This window comes from Drosophila navojoa, chromosome 4 (assembly GCF_054131105.1).
Source record: "Drosophila navojoa isolate 15081-1374.11 chromosome 4, UAZ_NAV_1.0, whole genome shotgun sequence".
Taxonomy (NCBI): domain Eukaryota; kingdom Metazoa; phylum Arthropoda; class Insecta; order Diptera; family Drosophilidae; genus Drosophila; species Drosophila navojoa.
In genome coordinates, this window is record NC_142892.1 from 21729510 (window position 1) to 21746350 (window position 16841).

The 16841-nt window shown below is 42.2% G+C and overlaps 1 protein-coding gene across 1 annotated transcript in view; it reads left to right on the forward strand.

Moving 5' to 3' along the window:
• olf413 (DBH like monooxygenase olf413) overlaps positions 1–16841 on the forward strand; it is a 144858-nt gene that overhangs the window by 90370 nt on the left and 37647 nt on the right. The window contains exon 3 of the mRNA XM_018102291.3: positions 3399–3554. Coding sequence (XP_017957780.1) covers positions 3399–3554 — 156 coding nt within the window. The remainder of the gene's footprint in view (positions 1–3398; positions 3555–16841) is intronic.

The window sequence follows — 16841 nt, forward strand, 5'->3', positions numbered from 1 at the left end:
GACGCAATTGGCGGCATTTGAGCTGCACGCATAAAAAGTTGTGAGCAGTTAAAACGTCGTTGGCATTTGAAACATTTTTGAAACACAAGAGAGCAGCAGCAGCTGAGAATATTGCAAATTTATGCGCCTTCCTTTTGCATAATTACCGCACAACGCGTCACCCGCAGGCAGCGCCACTCCAGTTCAGTGCTGCCCCCTGACGCCTGCCACGCCCACGCACACGCTGATTTTGATAACGTCGCTTGGGTGCTTGCAACATTGCAGCGCGTATTTTTAATTTCCGTCGCCGCTCGCAATGCTCGCAATTCTCTCGGCATACGCGACGTATACGCGACTTTTGGCTGCTGTTGCGATAAGCGAGAAACATGTCAAGGTGTGCGAATGTGCGAATGTGTGTGTATGTAGAGGTAGATAATGTAAAATTAAAAGGGAAACTGTGCAAAACAGCAAGGGGAAAGGCAAAAGGCAAAAGGGGCAAGGAGGATGGGGAGAGGGGAACGGCAATGGCAACGGGAACGGAACTGCGCGTTACAGATCTTGAATTATGCGTTTGCTGATTGCAGGCAGACAGGCAGACAGTTCGAAATGTTCTATCTCTTGCATAGATACGAAATATTCATATATATAGTATATACATACTATAGAAATTTAGCAGAATTTATGTTAAATGTTTTGTGCAAACTTTTAATTAGCCAGCTAAATGGCAAATGGCGCAGCGTGTGATATGATTAATGAAATGCTGGCATGTAATTGTGGGCAACGCAGCACGCAACACGCAACAGGACAATGTTGTTGGGAGAGCGGAGTGTGTGCGGTGAGGGGGCGAAGTGGGTGGGAGAGGAGGCGTAGGAACTGCTAGTGGAATGATGATATAAATTGGGGCAAATTAATTGCATCTGCCTCAGGTGTGTGAAAATTTCAGTTGTAATTAGATGATGGAAGCGCCGAGAGCTGCGAGCAGAAAAGTTTCACTCCATAATGTTGGGCAATGTATCAGTGGAGAAGTGGGAGGCTACGCCTGAGAAACGGAACATCGCTGCCTCAGTGCAGATATAAACGCTTCCTATGTATGAGTTGTGTGCCTGATAGGGATGAAAGATGATAGAACATTTACCAATACCAAGCGAATCCATATTGGTGTGTGAGAACATAAATTGACCAGCAGCTGCCGCAAGATTATATAATGTGCGAGCACGCGAGCGAGAAGATTAATTGTAAACATTAGCTAGAGGTGGCCAATCGTTCATAAAAAGTAATCGCTTAAAAAGTAATCGTCCTAAGAGTTTGTTCTCTTCATATGCCGCCACACATCATGCACATTGATTACTCTGATACTCTCAAGAAGAGTATGTCAGTTGCATACTCTGTTTGTTTCACTCTCACATATGCGATTATATATGCCTGCGACTGCTAAAGGCTTCTTGCTAAGTCTTGTACAAGAGTATTAGAAAATTATGTCTCGCTCCCACGCATACTATTTTAAATGTCTACGACTGTCAAAGGCTCTGGCTTGCTGAAGTCTCATATTCTTGCTCAGTCTTATAAGAGTATATGAAATTGATAAGTTTCTCTCGCTCACTCACATACTATGGTATATGCCTGCGTTTGCCAACGGCTCTTGCCTGCTGAAGTCTTATATTCTTACTCAGTACTATAGCAGAGTAATGCTAGACATGAGCGAATGCTATTTGTCTCGCTTACACTTACACAAAAGCTAAAAATTGATCAAACACCAATGAGAACATGTCTACCAAACATAAGTATACATCCTTCTCAGCTGCAACATATGCAAAATTAAGCTGAAAGAATTGTTTGAAAATTCAATGTGATAGTGAAGTGTAATCTAGCATAAGTATATTCAACATATTGCTTAGCACTCAATTCAATCAATCAATTATTCACTTTTCAATCCAGAGCCACCACACTTCAAGTCATTTAAATGTTATTTTCATCTGGGCATACACTGAAATAACATAACCCAAATGTGTTCTAAAAGCATCACACACATATACGACCTCATTCAAAGAATGTCAATGTGCAATATGAGCAGCACTCACTCTGCATAGATATATAGATACATGTTTGGTTCATACATGTGGCTGTAACTGCATTAAGAGCTGAACCACTTTGATTTCAGTCAAACAAATGACACACGACAGCAAATAATTAAATCAATAAAAATTTGAAATATCTACATAGAAAACTACTCAAAAATTCCATCAGCTTCAATTACCCGTGCTCTGCTGGCAGCAGACTGAAGTGAACTGAAGTGGGTATGGGCGATGGGGGGCACTTTTGACTTTTGCAACATCATCAAAAAATTGTTGCCATACCAAAAACAACACAAGAGGTCCTGCCGCATGCTGGCAAGGATGTGCCATGAGCATAGCAAACACAACGCCCATTTGCAGTCAACTGCCAATATGCGAAGCAGCCGCCCAACAACAATCACAGAGCATGCCCCAATGCCCCCCTCCGACCCTGCAGCCGAGCAACCCTCACTCAAAAAAAAGAAGCGACTCCCAAATATTTTCAACAGTGGCCTGTCAAAATACATGCATACAAATGTATTTGTGAGTGTATGTGTGTGTGCATAGGAATTTACATCGCATACACCCAACGCTCAGCTCAGACTCATCTGGCGTCTGTGTCGAGGCCTGGCCAACATGTGCCAAGGAATCGAACAAGTCGAAAGGCAAAAAAAAACCTCAGTCAAGAAAGGGGTTTCATCTCTATGAAGGTGGAGCGCCTACTCAAATTTAACTTGGTAAAAGTCTGAAAACATTTCGAGGAGGCGAAACGAAGAGCAACCGGGTCCAAGGGAGACTGAAAGTAAACATAAGAAGGGCCCGTGTACATTTTAAGCATTAACACAAATAAAATTCTGACAATTTATATGAAATAAGTAGAATGTAGTTTAAAGCTCAAGGCGAATAGCTATAAAGCTGTGTACATGTTATTGGATTGGTCCAAATGGTCTTTAATGGATGTATATTTGCTGAAAATAGCCGACGTGCTTGAGCCATGGAGTACTCCCTTTTGAGCGCTGCATAAATGCAGGGTATATGAGAAAAATGAAGGAGGACTGAAAAACGCATCGCACAGATGCTGCGTGGAAGTTATGCACACAAGTTTTGGGAGCTTACGAAGTGCCTGTGGCTGGGCGCCAAGCGCAGCAGACATATATAAATATATATACGTTAATATATAATATGTATGTGTATTTTGTTAAATGACATGAATGTGTGCCCGGGAGCTGTTGGTGGGGCTTGAGCTTGAGCTTGCGCCTGCCGCAGAAAAGTATGCTGCAAATTAAATATTTTCGTAAATTTTTCAATTAATAACCAAAGTGGAAAAGCTCACACACAATTTTCTTGTGCTCTTCTCTCTGCTTGCAGGATCGACACGTCACACGCAACGGCGACACGGAGCCCGTCGTGGATCCCTCCCAGGATTACATGCTGATGCTGGGCTACGAGAATGCCACCCACACCGTGCTACGCTTCCGCCGCAAGTTGGACACATGCGATGCCAGCCATGACATCGCCATAACGGTAAGCACCGTCGACGTTTAATAGATATATTGGCCAAAGTTTGTGCCAAGTGAAATTTATGCACTCACTTGTGCCATGCTTAACTATTGACTCGCCCACTCTCTCACATTCTCATAACGAGTGCCGCCATGTGTGTGCATGTATGTGTGTGTGTGTGTGTGTTTGTGCGTCATAATTTATGTTAATAAAAAGTTTCTTAGGTCTTGAGTTTTGGACTGATGATATAAGCGCTGCCATCAAAATACTTAACTGATTCCCGGGGGGAGTAAGCAGCGGCACGTACATACCCCCAACCTGTTAGCGGATATACATATTTTGTTTTTGGGACTGGGACTAGAGCTGGGGCTGGGGCTGGGGCTGGGGCTGGGGCTGGCAAATAGCTGCATGGGACGACGAACATGAGTCGTACATGAGCTTGGACCAATATCCTCAAGCAAATATAAACACAACTTGGCTGCTCCACGGCCCCAGCTGCCGAAAAGGACACGATTAAAGTTATTCGCATAGAATCTGCTGCTGGGCGAAAATATTTTATCTCAATATGTGATCAACTTAATTGACTTGTGTGATGCCTGACGTGACTTTACGATACCCAATTGCCGACTGTTGAATGAGTGTTGGCCACGTCAACTCGATGATTAGCTGGAATGCACAGTGTCATGTCGGATGAGCTGATAAAAGGAGATTGGCATTCAGAGTGTTTTGCAGCAGCCAGCAGCATCCGATATTCCTCCATCTACGCATATCAGATGACATCACTTAACTTTAAAGACATATTAATCGTTGCCCAACAAATGCCGATCCAGTATCAGTTTCATTCGACTCTCCACTGTCGACAGCGCTGGCAATTGGCCTCAGCAGAGCTCTGCAAGACGCGCGCAGCACTTCGGCTCGTGCGGCTGCCAGAGCAGAGCCGAATGTCATAGTGATAAAAGTTTTATCACGTAAAACTTAAGCGTAAATCTTTAAGAAAACTTTCTGGTTAACTAAAACAAACACGCACCACTCACACACACACACGCACAGTCGTCAAATAGACGGGCAGACAGTCCTGGCGACAATCCCCGTCCTCCTAGAGCCAGCCACATAACATATACATATACATATATTAAGATATACTAGGATGTGCTTGCCCCAAAAATAGAAAGGAAAGAAAAAATTATGCACGCTCGCGTCTGTTTGTTGTCTCTGTGTGTGTGTGTGTGTGTGTGTGTGTGCGTGTGTAGATATACATTTGGCTATTGCTGTAGCTAAACGGTTTTTCCGACTTGTCTTTGGCTGACCATTTTATTTGTCTGGCGTATTAATTGGGTTTGTCGCATCATTAACAGCCCTCGCCACTGGCCGAGGGTATGTGGGCAACGAAATCTTTACTAAATCGCCAGACAAATTAGTTCGCAATGGGTTAGTGTTTCCCCCTCTACTCCTCGCCAGCTCCTCTCTGGCTGTTGTTGGTCTTTCGTTATTTTTGAAACACAATGGAAAGTTTTAATGAATTTCGTTGCTGGCTGGCCTTTCTGTTCGCTTAAGTTTGCACAAAGTTGCAAATTTGGCTCTTACTTTTGTTTCCCTTTGCATTTGTGCTTTATTTCACTTAGCTTTGCTTCTGTTCTGTTCGTTTACTTTTGCCTGCTCGCTTTATGCCTCTTCCGCCCCCCGCCCGCTTTTTGTGAATTTTCCAGTCAAGGTATTTTACATCTTTGTGCATTGGAGCGTTTCATATTTTTGCAACACCCACTGAAACATACAGCAAAACAGACCAAATGCGGGTATACGCACTGCAGATACTCTGTTTACTGCCAACGTAAAGCTCCTTTCGAACTCTGAAACTAATAACAAACAGAATGCCAAGTATATAGAAATATACTTACAAAGTTTCCTTATCAACAAACTCATTTTGAGCTTTGCCAGCAGAGTATAAGCAGTGAAAGAAGGAAAAGAAAAGCATTCCAACTACCCAAGGCTGCAGGGGCTCCAACCATTTGGCAAATTAAGCGCCATTTGTTGTGCGTGCAGCAGGTCCTGAAACAGGGCAGAGGGCAGGGGCAGAGGGGTCGTTAAATTAATAATGTATTGTGTGCAGAGCGGTTAGCAGGTGCAAGCAGGCGGGCAGGTGGTGCGGCCCACAGTTGACGAGCGACGGTTTTTGTGGAGCTGAGGGGGGCCCAGGGGTCGGTCAAGAGGTGCATAATTTGCGCTGCACTTAAAAATTTATTAATTGTTTGGATTTTAACTGTGCTTAATGAGCGGCAATTGTGCAAATTAAACAAAACAAAAAAATGGCAGAATGCCCCACGGATGCAAATAATTTGTACGGCAAGAAAAACAAATGAAATCAAACGTGAAATTTATTGCAACAACTCAAGATTGGGGGACAAGTCATGCCGAAGGCAAAGCAAGTAAATTGAGTGAGGATACAAACAAATAGTGCGAGACGAAGGTCCATGAACTGATTGGATAATATATTGTACACATAATTTAAATATATTTAAATATCTAAAAATGTGCACTTCCCTAGCAACATATTGTACCGTTCTTTTTTAGTAAATATGTTTCCCTGGCTTATCCCAGGGCTCAGGCTTTTCATTCCTTTCACTTTTTCAATTTCAATCAAAGTTCTTGTTGCTGCCACGAAAATAAAATGAAAATCATATTAATATGCTTATCATATTTTCCATGCCACTTCAAAGTGCACTGGAGCTGAGCATATGGTTTTAACCTAAGCCGCTCAAGTGGCATAATCAACCCCTAGTGGCCTGCGGTCCTGGGCAACCCCTTTGGGCTCGTTCACTTTTATATTAGATAACCAAATTAACCCAAAATAATGCAAAGCCAGAATAAACAATTTCTAAGCAAACTGAAAAAGAAAAACTCGAACGAGAAATGGAAAGGGAAAGGGAAAGGGAAAATAGAAAAAAGAAAAGGCCAAAGAGGAAAAACTAAAAAACCGCTTGCACTTTCAACAACAAGGCTCTGGGTCAGGCTCTGGCCACATTTCCAGCTGCTTAGGCGCATAATCAAATGCCCATTTAAATAACTCCTGGGAAGGAATAGAACGAATTACATGCTTCAAAGTTTCAAAGGTCATAAAAAATTGCGTTCGGCTGGCTCAGTCAATCAGCGAGTGGATATGGCTTTCAAGTTGGCAATGTTCAATTAAGCGTGCCGAGCGCTGCGTCAATAAATTTTATTTTCTTATTTCTTGTGAACTGCGTCGAACCCCTCGAAACTTCGCTCGCAGTCGCCTCCCCCCCAAGCATATGTGACGCATAACCCAAAAGTTCAAAGTTTCCTCAATAAATATTGCACACACACACGTATATAGGGGCATGTGTATGTGTGGTTACATAAATACACCATGTGTATGTATGTGTGTGTATGTTTATTTTTATAATTAAATATATTAGGCGGGCAACCCTTTAAGCCATCGTATAAATAAATACAGAGAGAGAAAGAAAGAAAAAAATACTGACATCGCGTTTATTGCACGCCGCAGAATATCAACCGCAAATCGTATAAAAAATGTATATATATAAATAGATACATGTATATATATTTATATGCGAGCAATTTGTAACCGCCAGACGAAGAGAAATATCAATCGATGTGGGTTCATTTGTGTGTAATGAACATTAATGAAGCGCAAAGAGCGTAACTAATAACAAAATTACCAATTGGCCAAAATGAATCGTGCGAGAGGGTGACTGCAGTCGGCGACAGTCGGCTGGACAGTCGCGCCCTACTCCTGCCAAATGAACTGGCCAAAATGGCAAAACGTTGGAAAATTGCAGACGGACAGACGAAGAGACAGACAGACGGACAGACGAAGAGGCAGACCCTAGAGAGACAAAATCGAAGTCGCATTATAATAAAAATGCGCATAAACCATAAATGCCATTAAGTGCGTCATTTCAATTTGATTCCTGCGTTCAGATTTCGTGGCCTTGCCGTAACGGCCACGCCCACTTTATGTGGCAAGGCGTGCGGTCGGTCGTTCGGTCGGTTCATTTGCTGAGTTTGTCCGACGCCATTTGACGGCGACACTTTACATAAGAAAACCACAAAAAAGGCGAGAAAAAAAGCGAGAGTGAGAAATGTACGAGAGCTCAGCAAGGGAATTGTATGGCGAGAGAGAATTACACGGAGTGGGGCGGGAGAAGGTCGGCAATGTAAATGGGCATACCTTTTTGATTGCCCCGACAGTTGGTGTTTTCGTCTTTTCCTTTGATGAGATTATTATGAATTCGTCGCGTTTTGAATATGTTAAAAAGTCACAGCAAAAATCGGCTTATATATTAAATTAATTACATTAAAGTGTGTTATATGGAGAAGAATACTGTATATCCATTTCTTTCCATTTAAATTTCTCGTCTGATTAATCCTTTTCTCAGCAAAGCAAAGCATTCTACGATTAATATTCGTCAATGAATCCGATTGCCTCTGCTTTAATTAAATCTTTTCAATTTTAATTGCCTGGCATTTGGAATCTGAATCAAGTCCTGCTTAGGGCTTACATTGAGCCACTCATAAAACGCAAAGACGACAACTTGACGAGCTACATAAAATTGTCATTAAGTAGGCGAGGATGATTCAGAGTCATCAATCCATTTCATCAGAAACTTTTTTAATTGCCATTTCAATCGAGTGAGGGGGGTGGTAGGGGGCGGCAGGGGGCGGCAGGGAATGTCGTTTTGCATTAAAATGAATGCTGGGCGCCGCAACAAAACTTTGATTTATGCAAATAATTAAGTAATTACAATTAATGCATTAATGCGGACAGTTCGTCCATGACTTTCATGTTATTATTAGCTTAGGCTAAACTCAAATTGAAAATGCAAAATTACAAAAACAGAGCAGCAACAACAACAACAATGAAACAATAGCAGCAATAGCAACAATAACAAGAAAGAAAAACTCATTTTAAATGCAAATTTTCCCTAAGCATGCCAAATTACGAAATATTCACGTACAGCCCGGCCCGTAAGTGACAATTAACACTAATTGTAATTAGAATAATTTCATATTGTGCTAAACTTTATTTTTTTTCTTTTTGTTCTGTCTCTGTTTATTATTCTTTCGCTTTTTATTGTGTATTTTGCTGTTGCTATTGTAGTAATTGTTTAAACTAGCCACAATATTCCGCTGTCTGGCAATTTAAAATGCAAAAGCTCGGCACAAAAAAGAGAGAAAAAACAAAAAAAATCAAAGTGCGCTGGGCGGGTGCTTGTGACTGTGGGATACCCTGTTCGGGCATTGTCAACTCCCAAGGATTCGTGCTTCAGTGAATCACAGAGTAGGGCAGAGTCGTTATAGAACACACATTTCTTTAAATACTATTTTTAAGCATTTTTATGCAGCAGGCATATAAATACAGAGTTTTAAGTACATTGTTGCCGTGTTAACTTAAGTTCAAGACTTTGGCCATAACGCAAAAATATTGCTCTAAAACAGTTTATGGCTTATGACAGGCAGCTCTGGCTGCTAGCTGCTGCTCGGAGCATGCAAGTGTGGAGGAATGGAGGAATGGAAGTATGGAGGTATGGATGGGGCATGCAGCTCTGTAATGGAATTATGCAGTCTGCTCGCTACACATGCTGCTACAATTTTCGCTATGTGTTTATTATTTTAACACGAAACCTGCACTCCAAAGTGTTGCTGCCGTCGGTGGCGCTGGTGGTGCTGGTGGTGCTAGTGGTGGCGGCGACTCTTTGTGAGTGGTGCCTGGCTGCCTGCTTCACTTGTAAACAGTAATTTTGCCCATTAATGGGCCTTTGGGTCCCAGTACGGGTACGGGTACGGGTCTGGGTTCCGGCGACTGCCCGGACACCCATAATAACTTTCAGCACACACACACATGGCTCGTGTAATTGTTATTGTAGTTGTAGTTGTAGTTGGCATTGCAAGCTGGCAAAACAAAAAGGCAACAAGTCAAGTCGACAGTAATTTTCAACACTTACAAGAGGGTCGCAGCCCCATCGCCGTATACTAATGCCCGCCATAGGTGTCACGAGTTCCTGAAAACATTTTCTGCTACAATTTCGATTTCGATGGGTGCAACATCTGTGGGGCGATACGAGTTTTCTCAGTTAATCGGAGAAATTGAAGAAATCGAGACGAGATGGATTTGGGGAATGCGCAGAGAACTCCTTATTATTACTTGATTTGACTTTGTGCAAAATGGTGCCATAAACATGAACACAAGCACTCAAACACACACACACACACACTCGCACACACACATATGTGTGCAGTTTGTCACGACATAAGCTCCAGGCTCGGATTGGGCAAGGGATCTCGGGGAGGCCAGGGAGGGGGGATTCGCGTTACAGCAAAACGCAAAAACCAAACCAAAGCACTGACTTTTATAATGAATTATTAGTGGAGAGCTGGTGCGATGGTGAGAGGAGTGTCGCTGGGGGCGGGGGATGGTGGATGGGGGGACGAGCGGAAGGAGCAATGAAGGCTAGCGGTTGCTTGTGTGGTATTTGCGGATCTTCTGGTCCCTGCTTGGCACTTAAAAATTTAATAGGGCTGTGACAAATAAAAAACCAGAAACAACAACAACAACAAACTCCAGGCGAACATAAAAGTGCGCCCGAAAGTATGCAGCGGCGAAATTTCATTTAAATTGATTTAAATTTTCAGCTTTTAAAATCCAAAGTTTGCCAACCGCCGTACATTAAAAAAATATATATAACAACAAATGGAACAGCTTTACTAAGTGCTGATAACGATACGCTTTCAGGCCTTTGATAAGGCAGAAGTTTATTATTATTTATTTTATGTTCGTATTTTGAACTCTATGATGAAAAATTTACAGATTTGTCTAACCTAATTTAAGCAAAAATTTATTTAATATTTTATTAAATATTTTATAAATATGTTTATTTAATATATTTTAATTTATATATAAATTTATTTTACCATGACAACCAAAGCCAACGCAGAGAATACATAGATTAGGGAGAGAATGACGAATAGAACCTTACTATCATAAACACAGTTAAAAGAGATATTTTAAATTTTGTATTTATTTTATCGCTGAATCTAGTCAGGATTTTATTTTTATTCATTTATTTTTGTTTTTTTTTTTTTTAATTTAAATTATCTCTGGAGCTGCGTCTCTAGTTTTTAAACTCACGAGAATTTTGATGGTATGCAGATAAAAATGGTCAACCAATTCAGAAGCAAGCGATTATAATAATTCCTGCAAATAATACTCGAATAGTCTGGGAGTGACACTCTATACGCTCGGCTCTGCCATGTATTGGATATATTTTTATATATTTTTGGTGCGTAACATTTTGGCTATAAAAGTCGACATAACAATTGTAAGGGCATTGAAAGGAAAATGCTTTTAGCTTTTTTGCCAGCAAGAATCACAAGAGCATAACGAATATATGTAGCTGGAGCAATGCAGAGCTGCAAATAACTGACATTTAGGCAGGCCGAAAGCCAACTGGAGGTGTGGCCACAACAAAATTTTGAGTGCGAAAAGCGAAGAGCGAAAAGTGCTTTGAGTAAACCCTTTCAAGTCCTTGAGGTCCATTTAAACTGCAGTTGCGCTCACTCCTGTTCTAGCTGTTGTTGTTGCTACTGCAGTTACTGCAAATTTCGTTGCCGAAAAACCCCTTTGCCCAGTATTTAAGTTTTAGGTCTAACTGCTGTTGGATCAAAGGGCTAATGATATCTAAGCAGTAAGTCGATATTCCTTCTTAGTAATTCACAGAACTCGCCTTCGATAGCCATGCATCTCATATGAGTCAATCGATTCCCTTGACCCCTTTCTCCATCAAACTCACTTTAATTTTCGTTCGTTCTTTATTTTCTGTTGGCCATTTGGAATGTGTGTGTGTGTGTGTGTGTGTGTGTTTTAGTTGGGCAAGAACCTTGTTGCCTAATTCATATTCATTTATTGTGCAGAGCAGCCCTGTCTCTCAGCCGACTGGAACTAGACCATCTATCTATCTGCATAGCTCCGCTGGTCTCTTTGCGCCCCGGCTGTTGCCATTGCCATTGCCATTGCCAGCTGACTGCAGAGCTCAAGCAAACTGGCATATCCGTTGCTTTATTACATTTCGTTTAGTTTTTGGCCAACTGGCCACTTTTTTGCGGTTACTTTGTGTGAGTGTAAGTGTGTGTGTGTGTGGGAATATGTGCATATCTGTAGAGCTCAAACCATTCACTATACAAAATCCAATCCACAGCAATGCCTTTACCTCTGCCCTCTGCCCTCTGCTCCACACATGTGTGTATGTGTGTGTGTGTGTGTGGATGTGTGTCTTAGTTGCTTAGCCGCTCGGGTTTTGCGGTTTATTCGGTTACTGCTCAGCCAGAAGAAAAAAAGAAAAGCAACAACTGCGAAATGAATTTAATAAACGAGTTAGTTCGTTCCGGCTGGGGGGCTGCGCCATTTAACCATAAATAATAAAATAAAATAACTACAGGTTACCAACAATGCGCACACTTTACGTCGCTCACTAGTCCATTTTGCTGTTATTTTGTTTTGTTTTGTTTTTTTTTTTTTTCTGTAAACAAATTGGTTTTGCAGCTCCGCTCGGTCGGATGAAAATGTAGCCGTATGATGTCTGCGGGTTTGCTTCTATTTTTTTAGCATTATTATTTAATTTGTTACGTAGACGTCGGTGGGCGTAGTACAGCAGGGAGTGGTTGCAGCTGCCAGTAGTTAATTACTTTCGCTCGAAGGACATATCAGAGCTTAGACTCTCGAATCCCGAACCCAAGTTTTTGCTGGCCGCTGGCCTGTTGCATTTGACATGCACGCAAAAAGCTTGAATGGGTAATCCAGCTTGGCTCTTTATTTATGGCCTTGACTGCACCAAAACACACAGCACAGCAACAAACTCATCAGCGAGTGAGCCAGCCGAAAAACGGCCAAAAATATCAGACAGCTCCCGCAGCATTCAGCAAAAAGCGAATCCCGCTGTTGCTGCAGCTCTTGACTCATGACTGACTCTCACTGGTTGCTTTTGTTTGTCATTGCATTACTTTGGCTGCTCTTAAATCCCGCACCGAGCTCTGTATTCCAGTTGCCTAGCGCTCCCTGCGACTCGCTGCATCCGCATCCGCATCCGCATCTGCATCTGCATCCCGCTGCCTCTCTACCAATATTTGTCGCTTTAGGGCATTAAAACAAACGTTTCTCGTTGCGTTTAGCTTTTGGTGTTGCCTGCACTTTTTTTCCCAGTTTTGTTTTAGCTTTCCTGTGTTTTTGCCCAGCACACGTTTCACATGCACTTCAAGTGCCCACAACAGGAGCTGCAGTTACAGCAATGCACACACACACACACACACACGCACACATACAGAGAGAGACTCGCAGTGTACAAACTTTGAGCGCGAAACGCGCAAATCACAGCCAAAAACTGAAGCGCAACAAGAGGAAACTCCTAAATTCTAGTCGAGCTGCGGAGTAAATGCTCTGCCCATGAGATATAAATTATTAACAAATTTTTTAGCTAAGAGTTGAATTTAAAAGACATAGCTCTCAAATATTGTTGTGTTTTTTATGTCTTATAAATATTTTCAAAAGTAAAAATAATAAAAATAAAAAATCTATAATAATAATAATGACAATAATAATGATAATAATAATAATATTAATTAATAATAATATTAATCATTATCATAGTAATAATAAATATCATAATCATAATCACAATTGCATTTAAGCATTTGACTAGTAAATAATTTGAATAGTAAATAATTATCACGATTAATATTAATAAAAAAATTAAATAAATATGTTAGTTATAAAAAAAATGAATAATAATATAATAAGAATTGCAATTAAATATTTAACAGACACTTCAAATACTAAATCATACTCAGTATTAAATATTAAAGACTTACGGGCATTAATTTAATTTAATTTAATTATTTGCATTTGCAAAGACATTTTATAAACTGCCTCACCGCTCCTCGACTCCATTAAATGTCTCAACAATGTCCAACTTCACAGTCACATTCAAAGTTCATTCGATTCGATGAATTCATATTAACCAGAGCTTGCATAGGGCATCATAAGCTCTGACCATTTCGATTGCCAGTTACCATGGAGCTCATGTGAATCTCTGGCAGTTTATACAAGTGGAGGCTGCTCGCAACTTGCAACTCACAACTCATGTGTAAAATGGGACAATGCAGGTTTTAGCTTTAATAAAGCGACTATGCGAGCCGTTGCCAGACCCACAGGCGCACACCTACACACACACACACATGCACACACACTCAAACGCTCTCACAATACCATGATAGACATCAGAGCAAGAGTCCCGGTACCCAACGGCGACCACCACTTTTTGGGTCCGGACTCCGGCTCTCGGCAGCGCCAGCCCAACTTCAGGCGCAGGATTTTGGCTGTTTCGGCTGTTTTGGCTGTTAGGTTGTTGCTGGGCAGCTGGTTTGTTTGGCTGTGTACTTGATTTTTGGGCAAAGCGGCAAATAACATTTTTGTTTGGCTTTGACGTTGTTGCAATTGCAACGGTTATTCCATTTGCTTGACAAATATACGCTGACGAGAACGAGAACGAGAACGAGAACGAGAACGGGAGAGTGGGCAAGAGCTAGAGCAACGGCTAGAGCACGAGCAGGATGGTAATGGCCATGGCAATGACTGGCTACGCAGCGTTTAGTGCCCGGCCTGTAGACCTGTAGACTAACACAGTGCACTGCAGTGTGTCCGGGAGTTCAAACTTTTAGCGGGAATTATGCGCATTTTTGTTTGGTTGGCACTCGCAGCGGCAAGTGGCAAGCTGCAAGTGGCATGTGGTGAGCAGAGAGTGGAGAGTAACGCTTAAATCCAACTGCAATGGCCGGGTTAATGGCCATGTGAGTGTTTCTGTCTGCCCCCGTCTCTGGGCAATGAATGGTCTTTCATGCAGCTTGCTATACAAATTCTATTGCATACTTTTTCGGGCACTTAAAGCAATGGGCGACCCTCCCATATTAATATCAAAGCCTCTACATAACTAAACTGGTAATTGATTCGCAATTAATTTTGTTACTAGAACAAACTCTGGACAATTGTTTAGAGAGAATTGTCGAATTGTGTCCGATATTTGATTTAATAAGCTTGGCCCGACAGCTTGCCTAACTCTTCTAATTAAGCATAAAATCCAGCATTTGCTGCAATAATAGGCTGACATAATGGAGCGAACAATTAATTAGATTGTGCATTTAAATGCAAGCCAGAGAGCAATAACAAAAGCTGCAACACTTGCCATAAATAATTTCAATTAATGTCAATTCAAACGAAAGCATTCAGCACTCTCACCCACACATACGCACGCACGCACACACACACACACACACACACACAAACACACACATTAATTAAAGCGACTCAATTGAACGCAACAAAAATCGTTAAGCCACTTAGAAGCCCACATTAGAATAATAGCTAAAGGGGGAACTAGAGCACAAACCAAACGATTAGACAGAGATTTTTGACACATACACACTCACACAAGCACACAGGCGTACGTGTGTGACTGTCGGCTGCATATGAAAAGCTTAACAACAAAGTCTTGCTGCTGACTGCCACAATCAGAGCAACTGACACGGCAATTAGAACACAACAAAACCCAACAGCAGGTATTGGGCTGCTGGCTGTGCACAGTGGGTTGTGAGTGTTGTGGGTGGTGCAGACTGTTTAGGCCAACTGGGCGTAGTATTGTCAATCTGCCACTTTGCATATTAGTTATTGAAATCAGCTGTCAGAAAGTTGCAGGCCACAGACGTTAGCAGCAGCAGCAGCAGCAGCAGCAGCAGAAGCAGAAGCAGCGCACGAAAAACCCATTGATGATTGAATTGCCAATGGCTCACAGAGGAATAAGAGCACAGGCAAACACACTCACACTCGCACACACGCACACACACACACACACACATATGCTAGCACTAAAGTGCTCGACGTGACCATGGCAACCAGGTGCACACAGACAAAGACAACTCTTGAAATGCTTCTGGGGAACGGTTGATTTGATTCCAGTTGCCAGTTGCAAGTTGCAAGCTCAGCTGCTGCTGCTGCTGCTGCTGTTGCTGCTGCTGTTGCTGAAACTTTAACAAAGCGACTCGTTGCTTTTATTGTTCGACTAGCTGCGGAGGCAGCGGGTAGAGTTATATAGGGACTAGCAGCAGCAGAAGTGTGAATTTACGTACATGTGAAGGTATCTGCATGTGTGTGTGTGAGCGCGTGTGTGTATGTGTATTTTGTTCTATTTATAATTCAATTGTAAATGCATTTCAATTACGTGCACATTAAACAAGCTTGGCAAAGAGCAAGTTTTGTGGCCCCAGCCAGTGGTCGTGGCGGTGGCAGTGGCAGTTGAGTAGAGCGGGGCGGGCGGGGCCAGGACCTGGACCTGGACCTGGACCTGGACCACGACAAGGACATGGTTCAACTTGACCACTTGACCATTAGCCATTAGCAGCGGCAACTTGGCGTACGTTACGTTTCGTTTGCGCTTCTGGGACAATTGGACCATTATTAAAACGCGTTGAGATGGCAAAACGCAAGTGGCAACAAAACAAAGCAAAACAAAGCACAACAGAAACTAGTTCGCGACAAGCTCTCGTTGTGAACGGTTGTGTTGCGCTTAAAATCCAAGCCCTTTGTTTTGATTCTGCGACTTACCGTTGGTTATTGCTTTCGTAGCGAAATACACCGCTGCTCTTATCAGCAGATATCTATTTTTAGACATCGTCGCGCACGGTGTCAGTGCAAACTGTGCAAAAAGAAACAATAACAGCTTCGAATCTCGAGAACAAATTTGTGCGTTTGCCCTGTGGGCAAGCGCTTTCTCTGTGAAACACAGCTTATAACACTTAGTCAATCGGTGAAATGCAAAAAATTAGTGAAATTAAGAATCTGAGAGGTGCAACACCTGCCGAACTCAGATCCCAAATTATGCACGAAATTGCTGCAATAGAAAACAATGCCGAGCAATCGAATGATGCAATTAGCACTAACACCAGCAACAGCTCCAGCGGCCTGGCAAGAAACACAGAAAACAAAACTCCCAGCTTTGCAGTAGGTAGTTTCTCGCTTGTGAAATCTCAACGCAAGCCGCTCCCCCGCAAACGCAAAGGCATCGCGTCATCTCACGATAGTCCGACAAGCAGCAATCCCAAGAGAAGCACCCAATCTACTTCTCAGAAGCCCTTCCAGGAAAACCCTTACCGGAACAGATTTGAGGTGCTGTCCAGCGATTCCGATAATGAAGATGATGATGCAATGTCGACAATGTCGACTGAGCCCATCAA